Source organism: Macaca mulatta, chromosome 12 (genome assembly GCF_049350105.2).
Source record: "Macaca mulatta isolate MMU2019108-1 chromosome 12, T2T-MMU8v2.0, whole genome shotgun sequence".
NCBI lineage: Eukaryota > Metazoa > Chordata > Mammalia > Primates > Cercopithecidae > Macaca > Macaca mulatta.
The window spans coordinates 135,719,381-135,732,590 of NC_133417.1; the positions used below are offsets into that span (position 1 = coordinate 135,719,381).

A 13,210-nucleotide genomic window follows, 5' to 3' on the forward strand; every position below is an offset into this window, starting at 1 on the left:
CTTTTGATTAATATAGCTTTGTTGTGTATATTGAATCAGGTAGTGTGATGCTTTCTGCTTTGTTCTTTTTGTTTAAAATTGCTTTGGCTAGTTGGAGTCTTTTGTGGTTCCATACAAATTTTTAAATTGTTTTTCTATGTCAAAAAATGCTATTTGGATTTTATTTATTTATTTATTTATTTTTTTGAGACAGAGTTTTGCTCTTGTTGCCCAGGCTGGAGTGTAATGGCACAGTCTCAACTCACTGCAACCTCCACTTCACGGATTCAAGTGATTATCCTGCCTCAGCCTCCAGAGTAGCTGGGATTACAGGCATACGCCACCATGCCCAGCTAATTTTTTGTATTTAGTAGAGACAAGGTTTCATCATGTTGGTCGGGCTGGTCTTGAACTCCTGACTTCAGGCGATCCTCCCATCTGAAACTCCTAGGTGCTGGGATTACAGGCATGAGCCACTGCACCCGGCCGCCATTGGAATTTTTATAGGAATTGCACTGATTCTTTAGAGGACTTTGAGTAGTCTGGACATTTTAACAATATTAATTCCTCCAATCCATGAACATGGGGTATCTTTTCATTTCTTTGTTCTTCAGTTTCTTTCATCAATGTCTTAGATTTTTCATTGTACACATATTTCACCTCCTTAGTTAAATTTCTTCTTAAGTGTTTTGTTGTAGTTATTATAAATTGGATTGTTTTCTTGATATCTTTTTCAGAGTTTATTGTTAGTGCATAGAAATGCAACTGATTTTTGTATGCTGTATTTATATCCTACCACTTTACTGAAGTTGTTTATTAGTTCTAGCAGTTTTTTTGGTGGAGTCTTAGGGCGGGATTTTCTATAGATAAGATCGGGTCATCTGCAAATAAGGACAATTTAAAACTTCTTCCTTTCCAATTTGAATGGCTTTTATTTCTTTTGCCTGCCTAATTGTTCTGGCTAGGACTTGCAGTAACATGTTGAATAGCAGTGAGAATGGGCAATCTGTATCAGTCCATTCTCACACTGCTAATAAAGACACACCAAAGACTGGATAATTTATAAAGGAAAGAGGTTTAATTGACTGATAGTTCAGCATGGCTGGAGAGGCCTCAGGATCTTACAATCATGGCAGAAAAGGGGAAGCAAACACGTCCTTCTTTACATGGCAGCAGCAAGGAGAAGTGCAGTGCAAAGAGGGGACAAGTTCCTTATAAAACCATCAGATCTTGTGAGAACTCACTCAAGAACAGCATTGAAGTAACTGCCCCCATGACTCAATTACCTCCCACTAAGTCCTTCCCATGACATGTGGGGGTTACTACAATTCAAGATGAGATTTGGGTGGGGACACAGCCAAACCATATCAGCATTATACTCTTGTTTCTAACCTTAGAGGGAAATCTTTCAGTTTTTTGTCATTAAGTATGATACTAGCTGTGGGCTTGTCATGTATGGCCACTATTGTGCTGAGATACATTCCTTCTGTATCTATTTTGCTGAGAGTTTTTATCATGAAAAAATGTTGAATTTTGTCAAATGCTTTTTCTACATCTATTGAGATGATCATATGGTTTTTGTCCTTCATTCTATTAATGTGGTGTATGACCTTTTTAGATGTGTGTATGTTTAACCATTATTGCATCCCAATGATAAATCTTATTTGATCATGGTGTTTAATGTGCTATTGAATTTGATTTGATAGTATTTTGTTGAGGATTTTTCATATACGTTTATCAAGGATAGTGGCCTATAATTTTCTTTTCTTGTAGTGCTCATGTCTAGCTTTGGTATCAGGGTAATGCTGGTTTCATAAAATGAGTTTGGAAGTAGTCCCTCTTATTCAATTTTTGAGAAGAGTTTGAAAAGGATTGCTATTTGTTCTTTAAATATTTGGTAGAATTCAACAGTGAAAGCATCTGGTCCTGAGCTTTTGTTTGGTGGGTGGTGTTTTATTATGGATTAAATCTTACTCATTATTGGTCTGTTCAGATTTTCCTGTTTCTTTATTATTCAGTCTTGGTAGGCTTTATGTGTTTAGGAATTTATCTATTTCTTCTAGGTTATCCAATTTGTTGGCATTAAATTGTTTATAGTAGGGTCTTATGATTCTTTGTATATATGTGGTATGAGAAAGGTAGTGTCTCCTCTTTCATTTCTGATTTATTCATTTGAATGTTTTCTCTTTTTTCTTAGTCTAGCTAAAGGTTTGTCAATTTTATTTATTTTTTCAAAAAGCCTATGCTTTGTTTTGTTGATCTTATTTTTTTCTAGTTTTAAACTCATTTATTTCTGGTCTGATATTTATTGTTTCCTTCTTTCTGCTAATTTTTGCCTTAGTTCTACTTCTTTGTCTGGTTTCTTGAGGTATAACATTAGGTTGTTTGAGATCTTTCTTCTTTCTTGATGTATTCTTGTGTTTATTGCTATAAACTTCCCCTCTTATAACTGCTTTTGCTGTATCCCATAAGTTTTGATATGTTATATTTCTATCTTCATTTGCCTCAAGATTTAAAACTTTTTTCTTTTTAATTTCTTCAATGACCCATTGGTTGTTTGGGAGTCCATGTATTTGCAGATTTTTCAAAATTCCTCATTATTGATTTCTAATTTCATATCATTGTGGTCAAAAAATATATCTGATATAATTTCAGCCTTCTTTACTTTGTTAAAACTTGTTTTGTAGCCTAACATATGATATATCCTGTAGAATGTCCCATGTACAGTTGAGAAGAGTGGTAGTTTTCTGCTTGTAGATAAAATATTCTATATATGCCTATTAGGTCCCCTTAGTCTAAAGTATAGTTTAAGTTTGATGTGTTCTCATTGATTTTCTCCCTGGACAATCTGTCCATTGCTGAAGGTAGGATGTTGAAGTCCCCTAGTATTATTGTATTAGTCTCTCTTTCCTTCAGGTCTATTAATATTTGTTTTATATATTTAGTTGCTCAAATATTGGGTGCATATGTTTACAATTGTTATACCATCTTGATAAATTGACTCCTTCATCATTACATAATGACCTTCTTTTTTTCTTTCTTTTTGTTTCTTTTGTTTTTGTTTTTCTTTTGGAGATAGGTTCTTGCTCTGTCACCCAGGCTGGAGTGCACTAGTGCAATCATGGCTCACTGCAGCCTCAACTTCCTGGGCTCAGGCAATCCCCCCAAGTAGCTGAGATGACAGGCATGTACCACCACATCTGTCTCTTTTTTTTTTTTTCTCATTATTTATAGAGACAGGATTGCCCTATGTTGCCCAGGCAGGTCTCAAACTTCCGGGCTCAAGCAATACTTTCACCTCAGCCTCCCAAAGTGCTGGAATTACAGATGTAAGCCATCGTGCCTGGTTTTATCATGACCTTTTTTGCCTTGTTTTATATTATTTGATTCAAACTGTATCTCATCTGATGTAAATATACCTATGCCTTCTTTCTTTGATTTCCATTTGCACAAAATATATTTTTCTATCTTTTCACTTTAAGTCTATGTGTGTCCTTAAAAGTGAAGTGAGTGTCTTGTAGGCCACGTATACTTGGTTCATGTTTTATAAATTCATTCAGCCACTCTATATCTTTTGATTGGAGAATTTAATCTATTTACATTTAATATAATTACTGATAGGTGAGTACTTTCTTTTTTTTTTTTTTTTTTTTTTTTTGAGTCAGAGTCTCGCTCAGTCACCCAGGCTGGAGTGCAGTGGCATGATCTCGGTTCACTGCAAGCTCTGCCTCCCGGGTTCATGCCATTATCCTGCCTCAGCCTCCCAAGTAGCTGGGACTACAGGTGCCCGCCACCACGCCTGGCTAATGTTTTGCATTTTTAGTAGAGACGAGGTTTCACCATGTTAGCCAGGATGGTCTCGATCTCCTGACCTCGTGATCCACCCACCTCGGCCTCCCAAACATTTTGTTTATTGTTTTCTGCTTGTCTGTAGATTCTTTATTCTTTTCTTTCTCTCTTACTGCCTTCCTTTGTGATTAGGTGATTTTTCTCTAGTGATAACGCTTTGATTCCTCTTTATCTTTTGTGTATTCACTGTAAGTTTTTGCTTTGTGGTTAACATGAAGTTTACACAAAACATCTTATAACAGGCTATTTTAAGCTGATAACAACTTAATTTTGATTACCTACAAAAATTGCACTTTTACTTTACTCCCTCATTTAAAATGTTTGATGTCAGAGTTTACATATTTTTTATAGTGTATACCTTAACAAATTATTGTAGCTACTTTTTTTAAAAAATTGTCTTTTAACCTTCATACTAGAGGTAGAAGTGATTTACACACCACCATTACAGTATTATTCTATATTTTGACTGTACATTTACTTTACCAGTGAGTTTTATACTTTCTTATATTTTTATATTATTAGTTAACATTTATTTCTTTCAGCTTTAGCATTTCTTGTAAGACAGGTCTGGTGGTGATGAATGTATTCATCTTTTGTTTTCCTAGCAGAGTCTTTACCTCTCCTTTATTTCTGAAAGACAGCTTTGCCAAGAAAAGTATTCTTGGTTGTCAGGTTTTTGGGGGCACTTTGAATATTTCATCTCATTCTCTCCTGATCTATAAGGTTTCTGCTAAAAAGTTCACTGCTACATTTATTAAAACTCCCTCATATGTTAGTTGTTTCTTTTCTTCTATTGCTTTCAGGATTCTCTCTTTGTCCTTGAATCTGAACAGCTTATTATAGTATGTTTTGGTGTAGTCTTGTTTGCATTGAATCTGATTGGAGACCATTGACCTTCTTGTGCCTGGAAATTTATGTCTTTCACCAGATTGGCAAAGTTTTATACTATTATCTCTTTAAATTAACTTTCTACTTTTGTCTTTCTCTTCCCTCTTATGAATTCCTGTGATTCAAATATTTGCTCTTTTGATGTGTTTCATAAATCCTGTAAACTTTCTTCATGACTTTTCATTCTTTTTTCTTTTTATTCTCTGACTGTATTTCAAATAACCTGTCTTTGAATTCATATTCTTTCTTCTGCATGATCAATTCTGCTGTTGATGCTCTCCGATGCCTTTTTAAATTTCATTCATTGTATTTTTCAGCTTCAGAATTTCTGTTTGATTTTTTAAATAATTTCAATATCTCTGTTAAATTTCTCGTTTTGGTCATTTATTGTCTTCCTGATTTTAGTGAATTGTTTTTCTATATATTCTTAAGGTTTGCTGAGATTACTTAAAACAATTATTTTGAATTTTCTGTGTAAGGCAGTTTGTTGTCTCCATTGCTTTAGGGTCTGCTGTGGGGAGATTATTGTGTTCTTTCGGTCATGTTATGTCTCTTTGGTTTTGATGTTTCTTGTTGCCTTACATTTATGTCTGTGCATTTGAGAAAGTAGGAATTATTTTAGTCTTTGCAGTCTGACTTTGTCTGGGGAAGCCTTTCACCCTATTTAAAGATTCTAGGAAGGCCATCTGGCATGGTGCCAGGGCAGATTTGCTGCTAGAGTCCTCAAGCAGGCTAGTCTGGTGCCTAGGACGACCAGTGGGCAGGTCTGTGCTGGGGGGAACCTTGAACCAGAATCTGCAGGGTTCTACAGCACTGGTGCAGGCTTCTTTAGGCACTTCAGTAGGCCTGAAGCCCAGTGCTATTGAAGCCAGCTTGCTGCTGGGATGGGCCTAAAGCCCAGTGCCACTGGGTGCAGTTTGTCACTCAGTCTGGTCTGGATCGTGGGGTCACTGAGGCTGAAATAGAGCTATAGGAGGCTGGAGACTGAGTTTGCAGGGCTGGACTGAATCCTGGGGCTGCAGGATTTAGGTTGGGATCAGGGTGAGCTTGGAGGTTCCGACCATGGGTACTGGCTAGAGTCTGGGGCTTTGGGAGCCAGATTTTATTGAAGACGGTTCTGTGGTTTGAGTCTAAGGCAAAGTCTTGCACTCACTTCCTTCTCCTTTCCCCAAGCATATGGTATCTCTCTCAGTGCTGTGCTTCCTGGAGTTGGAGAAGGTGACACAGTGAAACTTTTCTTCCTGCCCTTTTCAATGTGCTCCTTCTTATTTCTGTGTTACACCCAGGTGCTGTGATCTTTCATCTGGTTTCCTCAGCTCTTGCAAAGGTGTTTTCATGCATAGGTAGTTGTTCACATCAGTGTTTCTGCAGGGGAAGGAAGGCTGGAGAGTCCTATTCTGCCATCTTCTGCTTCTCCCCAATTTTCAGAGCAGAGAGTCATATTCTGCTCTGCTTCTCCCCAATTTTCTAATTATATCTTTATTTTTCTATAAGCGCAAAACTTTCCTTTGTTTTCTTATACTAACTGCCTACTCCCACCCAAGACACACAGACTTTGTTCACAGCCTCTGGCTGCTTTTAACAGGTATGAGATGGAAGGGAAAAAGAGAGTAAATCTTTTTAACGGAGGGCCTGTCCCTGGTTAGAGAATGCAAGAAGAAAGAATACGAAAGAGGTTAACTAGGGAATATTAAATAACAAAATACAGTTGACCCCTGGACACTGTGGGGAGGGTACCAATGCCCTATACAGTCAAAAATTTGCACATAACTTTTACCTACCCCAAAACTTAACTGCTGTTGACCAGAAGCCTTACTGCTGACATAAACAGATGATAACACATATTTTCCCTATGTATTATGTGCTGTATTCTCACAATGAAGTAAGATCTCCAAAGTAAAATGTTATTAAGAAAATCATAAGGAAGAGAAAATATATTTACTATTCATTAAGTAGCAATAGATAATCATAAAGATCTTCATCCTCATCATTGAGTAGTTTGAGGAGGAGGAAGGAGAGGACGGGCTGGTCTTGCTGTCTCAGGGGTGGCAGAGGTGGAAGAAAATCTGCATACAAGTGGACTCATGTAGTTCAAGCCCCTGTTGTTCAAGGACCAACTGTATATGAGTAAAACAGATTTTAGATAAAGCGACATGGTATCCATACATTGCCATGTTGTGGAGTTGATGAATAGAAATATGTTGCAAGTTACTTTTCAAAAGTTATCATGAAAACATAGAAATTATGCATGATGCTGCTTGTCAGATTTTCAAAGGAAGGAAGCCCAGGTGAAAGACCTTCAGGAAGGAATGGCAAGTGGGGGGACTCTGGTGTGGTAGACAATGGCACTAGAAGAGACCTTTGGTAATGACTGGAATGTTTGAGATGAGGAAGATACAGAAAGACAAAAAGTGATGTAGCGCTCACGCAGATGCAAAAGTGTTTTTGGAGAAAAAAAGTGACATAGAAGAAGCTTGCAGAGGTAACATTAATAATTAAGAAATAAAGGCTGACTCGAAGCAGGTAGGAAATGTAACAGAGATGCAACATTACATAGGGGACAACAGGCCTGGCACGAGGTGAGGCAGGAAAGCCCCCAGGGCACAGCTTGTAAGGAGATCTCACTTGGCATGTGAGACTGAGCTTCCTTAAATTTCAAGGCACCTAAGTCATCACCTTCATCTCACCCTAGTTCTGACTCTAAGAGACAGTAATTTTTTAAAAGTGTAGATAAAAAGAGTACGAATAGAAAAAATATAGAGAGGGAAAAAAATACCAAGAAATAGGAAAAATGGAGGGAGGCACAAAGAAAAGTATGCAGAAAATGAGTTAAAGGACAATGAATGAAAAATTGGTAGAGAGTGGATCACGCAAAGAAGGGAAGAGAGAAGACAAATCAAGACATTCTCTGATCTGAGGAGACAAGAACTGGAAAGGAGGCACAGGGTTTGTCCTATTACTATGGGGGACCAGCTGCCTCCTTATCGAAATGGCCCCTGTGACTCCACCTCCACCCCCAGATTATAATAGGCCTCTCCTCAGGCATCACTTCCTCTCCATGGCTCAATCACCATCTAGGATCTGTTGATTTCTAAACATACGTCTCCAGCTCAGACCTGTCCTCTTGACTCCTTTCCCCAATTGCCTGAAGACCTTTATTTAAAGACCTGAAGAACATCTCTCTTCAGAAGCTGCATCTGTCATCTATTGCTGTGTAATGAAACAAACCATCCTGAAACTTAGTGGCTCAAAACAATCATCATTTCATTTGCCACTTCTGTCAATCCCAACTTTAAAATATCTCTAACTTGTCCATTTCTCTTCATCTCCAGCACAAACATCCTAATCTAGATCCCTGTCACTCTCACTAAAATTAGAGGAACAGTCTCCTGTCTGGCCCCCAACCTTACTCCTCTCAAGTCTGCACCTCAGCTGAATGGACTTTTCCAAAATAGAAACCAGTTGATATGACTCTCCTGTTTGAAACCCAGTGCCTTCATGTGGCCCTTAGCAGTAGGTCAGCACTGCTTGGAGTGGTGAATTGAAGGATGCCTACCACACACCTGCACATTCCCCATCACCCTCTTCTCACCCCTTCATGCCACATTCCCACCACACTAAGCTTCCTTTACTTACTGGAATTTGCCAAGCTCTCTTTCTTTCATCTCTGCCTTTATATATGCTTTTGGGAAAATAGTTGGGGGTAATCTTTCAAAGCTGAAAATATACATGCCCTATAACTCAACAATTACATTCCTCAACAGAAACCAACAAAAATGTGTGTTATGTCACCAAAACACATAGAAAAGAATGCTCAGGGCAGCCTTATTCATGGAAGCCAAATGCTTGAAATTGCACAAATGAATAAATAATTCATGGCTTATTTTTATAATGGAATACTATCTAGTAGTGAAAATAATTATTCAAAATGAATACAGATGACTTTCACAAGCATGTTGAGTAAAATATACATATAATTTTGGGGGATTTGGCTTCTTTGGGGAGATCTATATATATTGAGAGAGAGGTGGGGGAGAGAGAAAGAGCGAGAGAAAAGAGATGATTCAATTTATATAAATTACACAGCAAGCAAACTTAATCTCGGTGTTTGAAACCTCAATGATAGTTGGCTTTGAGCAAGTTAGTGGAAACAGTGGGAAGTGTCACTAGGAGGTATCTGGGGTATTGGTAATCTGTTTTTTGATCAAAGTGATTTACTTCCTTTGTGATCATTCAAAACCCACTTTTATTCATCTGTCTTATACTACCATTATAATTTTTATTTTTTTAAAAAAAGCAAAATATTAACCATCAAAGGATGAGAAGAGCAGGTAAAGGGAAAGGTAAAAAACAAAACAGAGCCAAGAGAGGCACAAAGGAAGGGACAGAGTTGAGCAAAAGGAAAAACAGGGAGGTGAGGTGAAGGTCTAGCCCCAGCAGTGATATTGCAGAGAGGAGGAGTTATTAATGATAGTGAAGGAGGTCCACTGGGGAGACAAATGAAAATTCTTCATTTATTATAATTTGGCCCAGGGGCAGAGCCACACAACCATGGAATCCAAATTAATTCCTGTTCTGTGCGACTGGTGGATATAAAAAAGGAAAAACCATATCGTACTTCAAATGCTGAATGCCGAGCCCAGGCATCTGACATAATAGGTAAGGCTGCCCGGGAGAAGTTGTAACTGTGAGCCACAGGTTACCAGGTAAGGGGCTCGGGGACTTCATCAGGGCCCATCGGGGCAGTGCAGGTACCTGGGATGGAGGCAGGAAGGGAAAGGGGCTGGTACCTGATGCGGTGAGTCTTCAGCTTGACAGAAGAAAGTCCTTGGGAGCTGGGAAAATACCAGAAGACAGAAATGGAGGTAATCAGTAAGAATGTCAGAGAGGCTATTTCTGAAGTCAGAGAGGGCTGGCTCATGCCTGTAACCCCAGAACTTTGGGAGGCTAAGGCAGGCAGATCACTTGAGTCCAGGAGCTCAAGATCAGCCTGGGCAACATGACGAAACCCCATCTCTACAAAAAATATGAAAATTAGCCAGACAAGATGACAATGTCTGTAGTCCCAGCAACTTAGGAAGCTGAGACAGGAGCATCGTTTGAGCCAGGGACGCGGAAGTTGCAGTAAGCCAAGATTCTGCCACTGCACTCCAGATTGGGCAACAGAGCAAGACTCTGTCTCAAATAAAATAAAAAAGGAAAAAATAAAAAATAAATAAAAATAAAAATAAAGTAAGAGAGGAAGTCATGGGAGAGGAGTTTAAAAAAAAAAAATGATCAGGGAGCCAAGATATTCACAAGAGGAGATGGGGGAAGAAACACAGCAGACAAAGAGACACCATCACCAGAAACAGAGGCAGAAGCAGGGGAGATGGCAGAACAAAGAGGAAAGATGAGAAGTAAAATGAGAGTGAAAGAGAAAAGTAGAATGAGGGTTGGGGTAAGAACAGTGTCAGTGGATGGGCACAACTGCCTTCTGTGTGTCGATTTTATCAGCTTTTGGTTAAGAACCTGGAACAAACTGCAGGTGGCATGCATTCCAGGAACACTCCAGGGTCTTGAGTTAACTTAGCTTTCCAGGTCTTCCTAGTGCTCTTATTGTGGAATTTCCTGGTGCGTGGACTCGTTGGTCACACCCTGAGACTCTTAATGGTTTTTGCTCCTTTGTGCAGTCATCAGCAGTGACGACTCTGAAGGATTCACCGATGTTGATGAGCCCCTAGAAGTCTTCATCTCACCAGTGAGAAGTAAGCCTGGTAAGGAAGTTTGGGAGAGCAAGACTTGGGCTGTGGGAATCTGATTTAAGAGCTACTGTTTCCTGATGCATTTTATTCTGAGCTCATTCTGTAAAATGGGTCCATTTTATCCTGGGATCCCATTCTTTGCATTAATTTTACTTGACCTTTTTGGAAAATGCAGAGAGACAAGAAATTGTTGGAAACTTATTTTTGAGAATTAGCCTTCTTTCTTGATGGAGTCTATTAATCAATATTCATACCCATACATTGATTATATAGCAGGAATAGGCTAGCAAAGTGATGAGTTTGTTTTTAAAACTAACTAGTTGCTACGTCTATATAATGTTAGATTTATATAGTGACTTTTATAGAGAATAGAAAGCTAAATATTCCTTTATGGGAAGATCTTATTGTCATCTGATCACGAACTTTGAATAGGATCAAAATAGGATGAGAATCCAACTGTCTGGTGTTGGCAAAAATAAACACCTGAGATAAAGTATTCTGAAACCTGAAGTATTGTTTCTGACAGCATTCTTCAGCAAGTCATGGCACATTTAGTGATTTTTCAAAAGACTTTTGCAGATTGTCTTACTTTTAAATTTACGATAACCTTAAAAGGGTAAACAGAATAGAGATTCTCATCCTTGTTTCCTAGAAGAGAGAACACAATTGCATAGATGTTTCAAAGTCATCTCCACAATCTCATGGTAAATTAAAAGAAAGACAAGGCTAGTATCCTGGATTCTGAGTTACTTCCTTTGTGAAATGAAAGACAGAAACATTATTAAAATCTTGTATTATCTCAATCCTATTTGCAGCATGAGTTGTCATAAGATTTATAACTTTTTAGTGTTCAAATTGGTTGATTTGTTTTGCCCTTTACTTTCTAGATCCAGGGGATATTAGAAACATGCCACTTTAGGGAAAATACACTAGGGAAAGACCTAAGAGCAAAGAAGAACCTCATCTTGATGTTATAAAATAACAATGTAGTAATACATTCATTCTAATTGCTCAATGCATCTTTCAAAGTAAAATGTAAATTTGCATTAGTTTTTGGACAGTACGTACTCTAACTTTGATCTTGGTGTAAGTAAACTGCTCTAAAAATTAGTCCCAAAATATGTCTTTGGCTCAAACACAAGAGGAAGTTATTTCTCAGCCTTATAAACAATTCAGGAAGGCACTGTGTTGGTGGGAGATAGAAGAGGCTCACATCTTTAACAGAAGATCTTCAAGGTCTCTCTGCATGAAAAATAGAAGCAGAAGCAAAGGAAATGTGGAGTGGCAAGTAGAAGGGATAAGAAGTAAAAGAAGTGTGGGAAAGCAAAGGCCAAGCAAACCAAAATTTCCCTCTGGGGACAAGAATGGAGTATCGCTAACCCACAATGCAGGTAACTTGAAAGGATCGAGACAAGCGTGGCCTGTGTACAGGCGAGGACTTGCACGCATTTTCAAGGTTTTCTAGGTTTTCTTATTAGGGAATTTCCTACTGAATTGATTCCTTGGTCACACACTGAGACCTCTAAAGAATCCCATTCTTTTGTGCAGTGATCAATAATGACAACTCTTTAGAATCAAATGAGGAAAAGGAGGGCCAAGAAGCCACTTGCTCACGACCCCAGACTGTACCAGGTAAGAATATTTTGCAACCCGAGGCTGCAGAATATCCAGAGTACAAATCCAGAACTCTGTTTTCTTGATTAGTTTCATTCCGAGTGGTCTCCTTATTCCTTGATTCTGTAAATTCTAGAATACCACTTTCTACATTTAACCTCTCTTGCCCTGTTGAGAAACAGAAGACATTAGGAAGACATTATAAACTCTGGTTGAACTGGATTGGTTCAATCGACTGACACATTGAAAATGTAGCAAAAATATTCTAGTAAAATAACAGTCTTTTTTAACAACAAACTATCAAGAGTTATTATTTTAAGGGTCGAAATAATGTACTTATTCTCTACTACTACCCTTTGTATTTGATAGAGCATGATAAGCACAGTCTTCCTTTATTCATTGATAATATTGTCTTAATCACAAACTCCAAAAGTCTTCAAAGAATAATTTGTGCTGCTATTTAATTATTAATGGAAAAACAAAAAAGGGGGGACTTCAGCTACACCCAAACCCAAATTATAGTTCACTCATTGGCTTACATTGTGATTTTTCACAGGGCTTTTGTAAATGTACCTTCATTTCCCCATCACAAAAACCTTAACAGGGAGGTAGGATAACTAGTTTATCCCTGCTTTATATGTGAGAAAATGGGAGCTAGTGGTGTTTAAGAGTCATTTACAATCAGGCACGGTGGCTCACACCTACAGTGCCAGCACTTTGGGAGGCTGAGGCAGGTGGGTTGCTTGAACTCAGGAGTTTGAGATCAGCCTGGACAACATGGAGAAACTCAATCTCTACCAAAAATATAAAAATTAGCTGGGCATGGGCTGGGTGCGGTGGCTCACTCCTGTAATCCCAGCACTTTGGGAGGCCGAGATGGGCAGATCACGAGATTAGGAGTTCGAGACCATCCTGGCCAATATGGTGAAACCCTGCCTCTACTAAAAATACAAAAATTAGCTGGGCGTGGTGGCACTCGCCTGTAGTCCCAGCTACTCAGGAGGCTGAGGCAGAAGAATCACTTGAACCCGGGAGAGGGATGTTGCAGTGAGCCGAGATCATGCCACTGCACTACAACTTGGGTGACAGAGCGAGACTCCATTAAAAAAAAAAAAAAAGAAAGCTCGGGAGGCTGA

General features: G+C 38.6%; 1 protein-coding gene across 50 annotated transcripts in view; it reads left to right on the plus strand.

Moving 5' to 3' along the window:
* The window catches only part of SP100 (SP100 nuclear antigen), a 129,079-nt gene that overhangs the window by 36,100 nt on the left and 79,769 nt on the right, over window positions 1-13,210 (plus strand). For 36 of the 50 annotated variants that reach the window (XM_077957817.1, XM_077957835.1, XM_077957845.1 and 33 more), the window contains 3 exons: window positions 9,250-9,375; window positions 10,389-10,472; window positions 12,009-12,092. In XM_077957817.1, the coding sequence (XP_077813943.1) occupies window positions 9,250-9,375; window positions 10,389-10,472; window positions 12,009-12,092 (294 nt within the window). The remainder of the gene's footprint in view (window positions 1-9,249; window positions 9,376-10,388; window positions 10,473-12,008; window positions 12,093-13,210) is intronic. The other 14 variants (XM_077957838.1, XM_077957848.1, XM_015111304.3 and 11 more) reach the window with 1 other exon arrangement.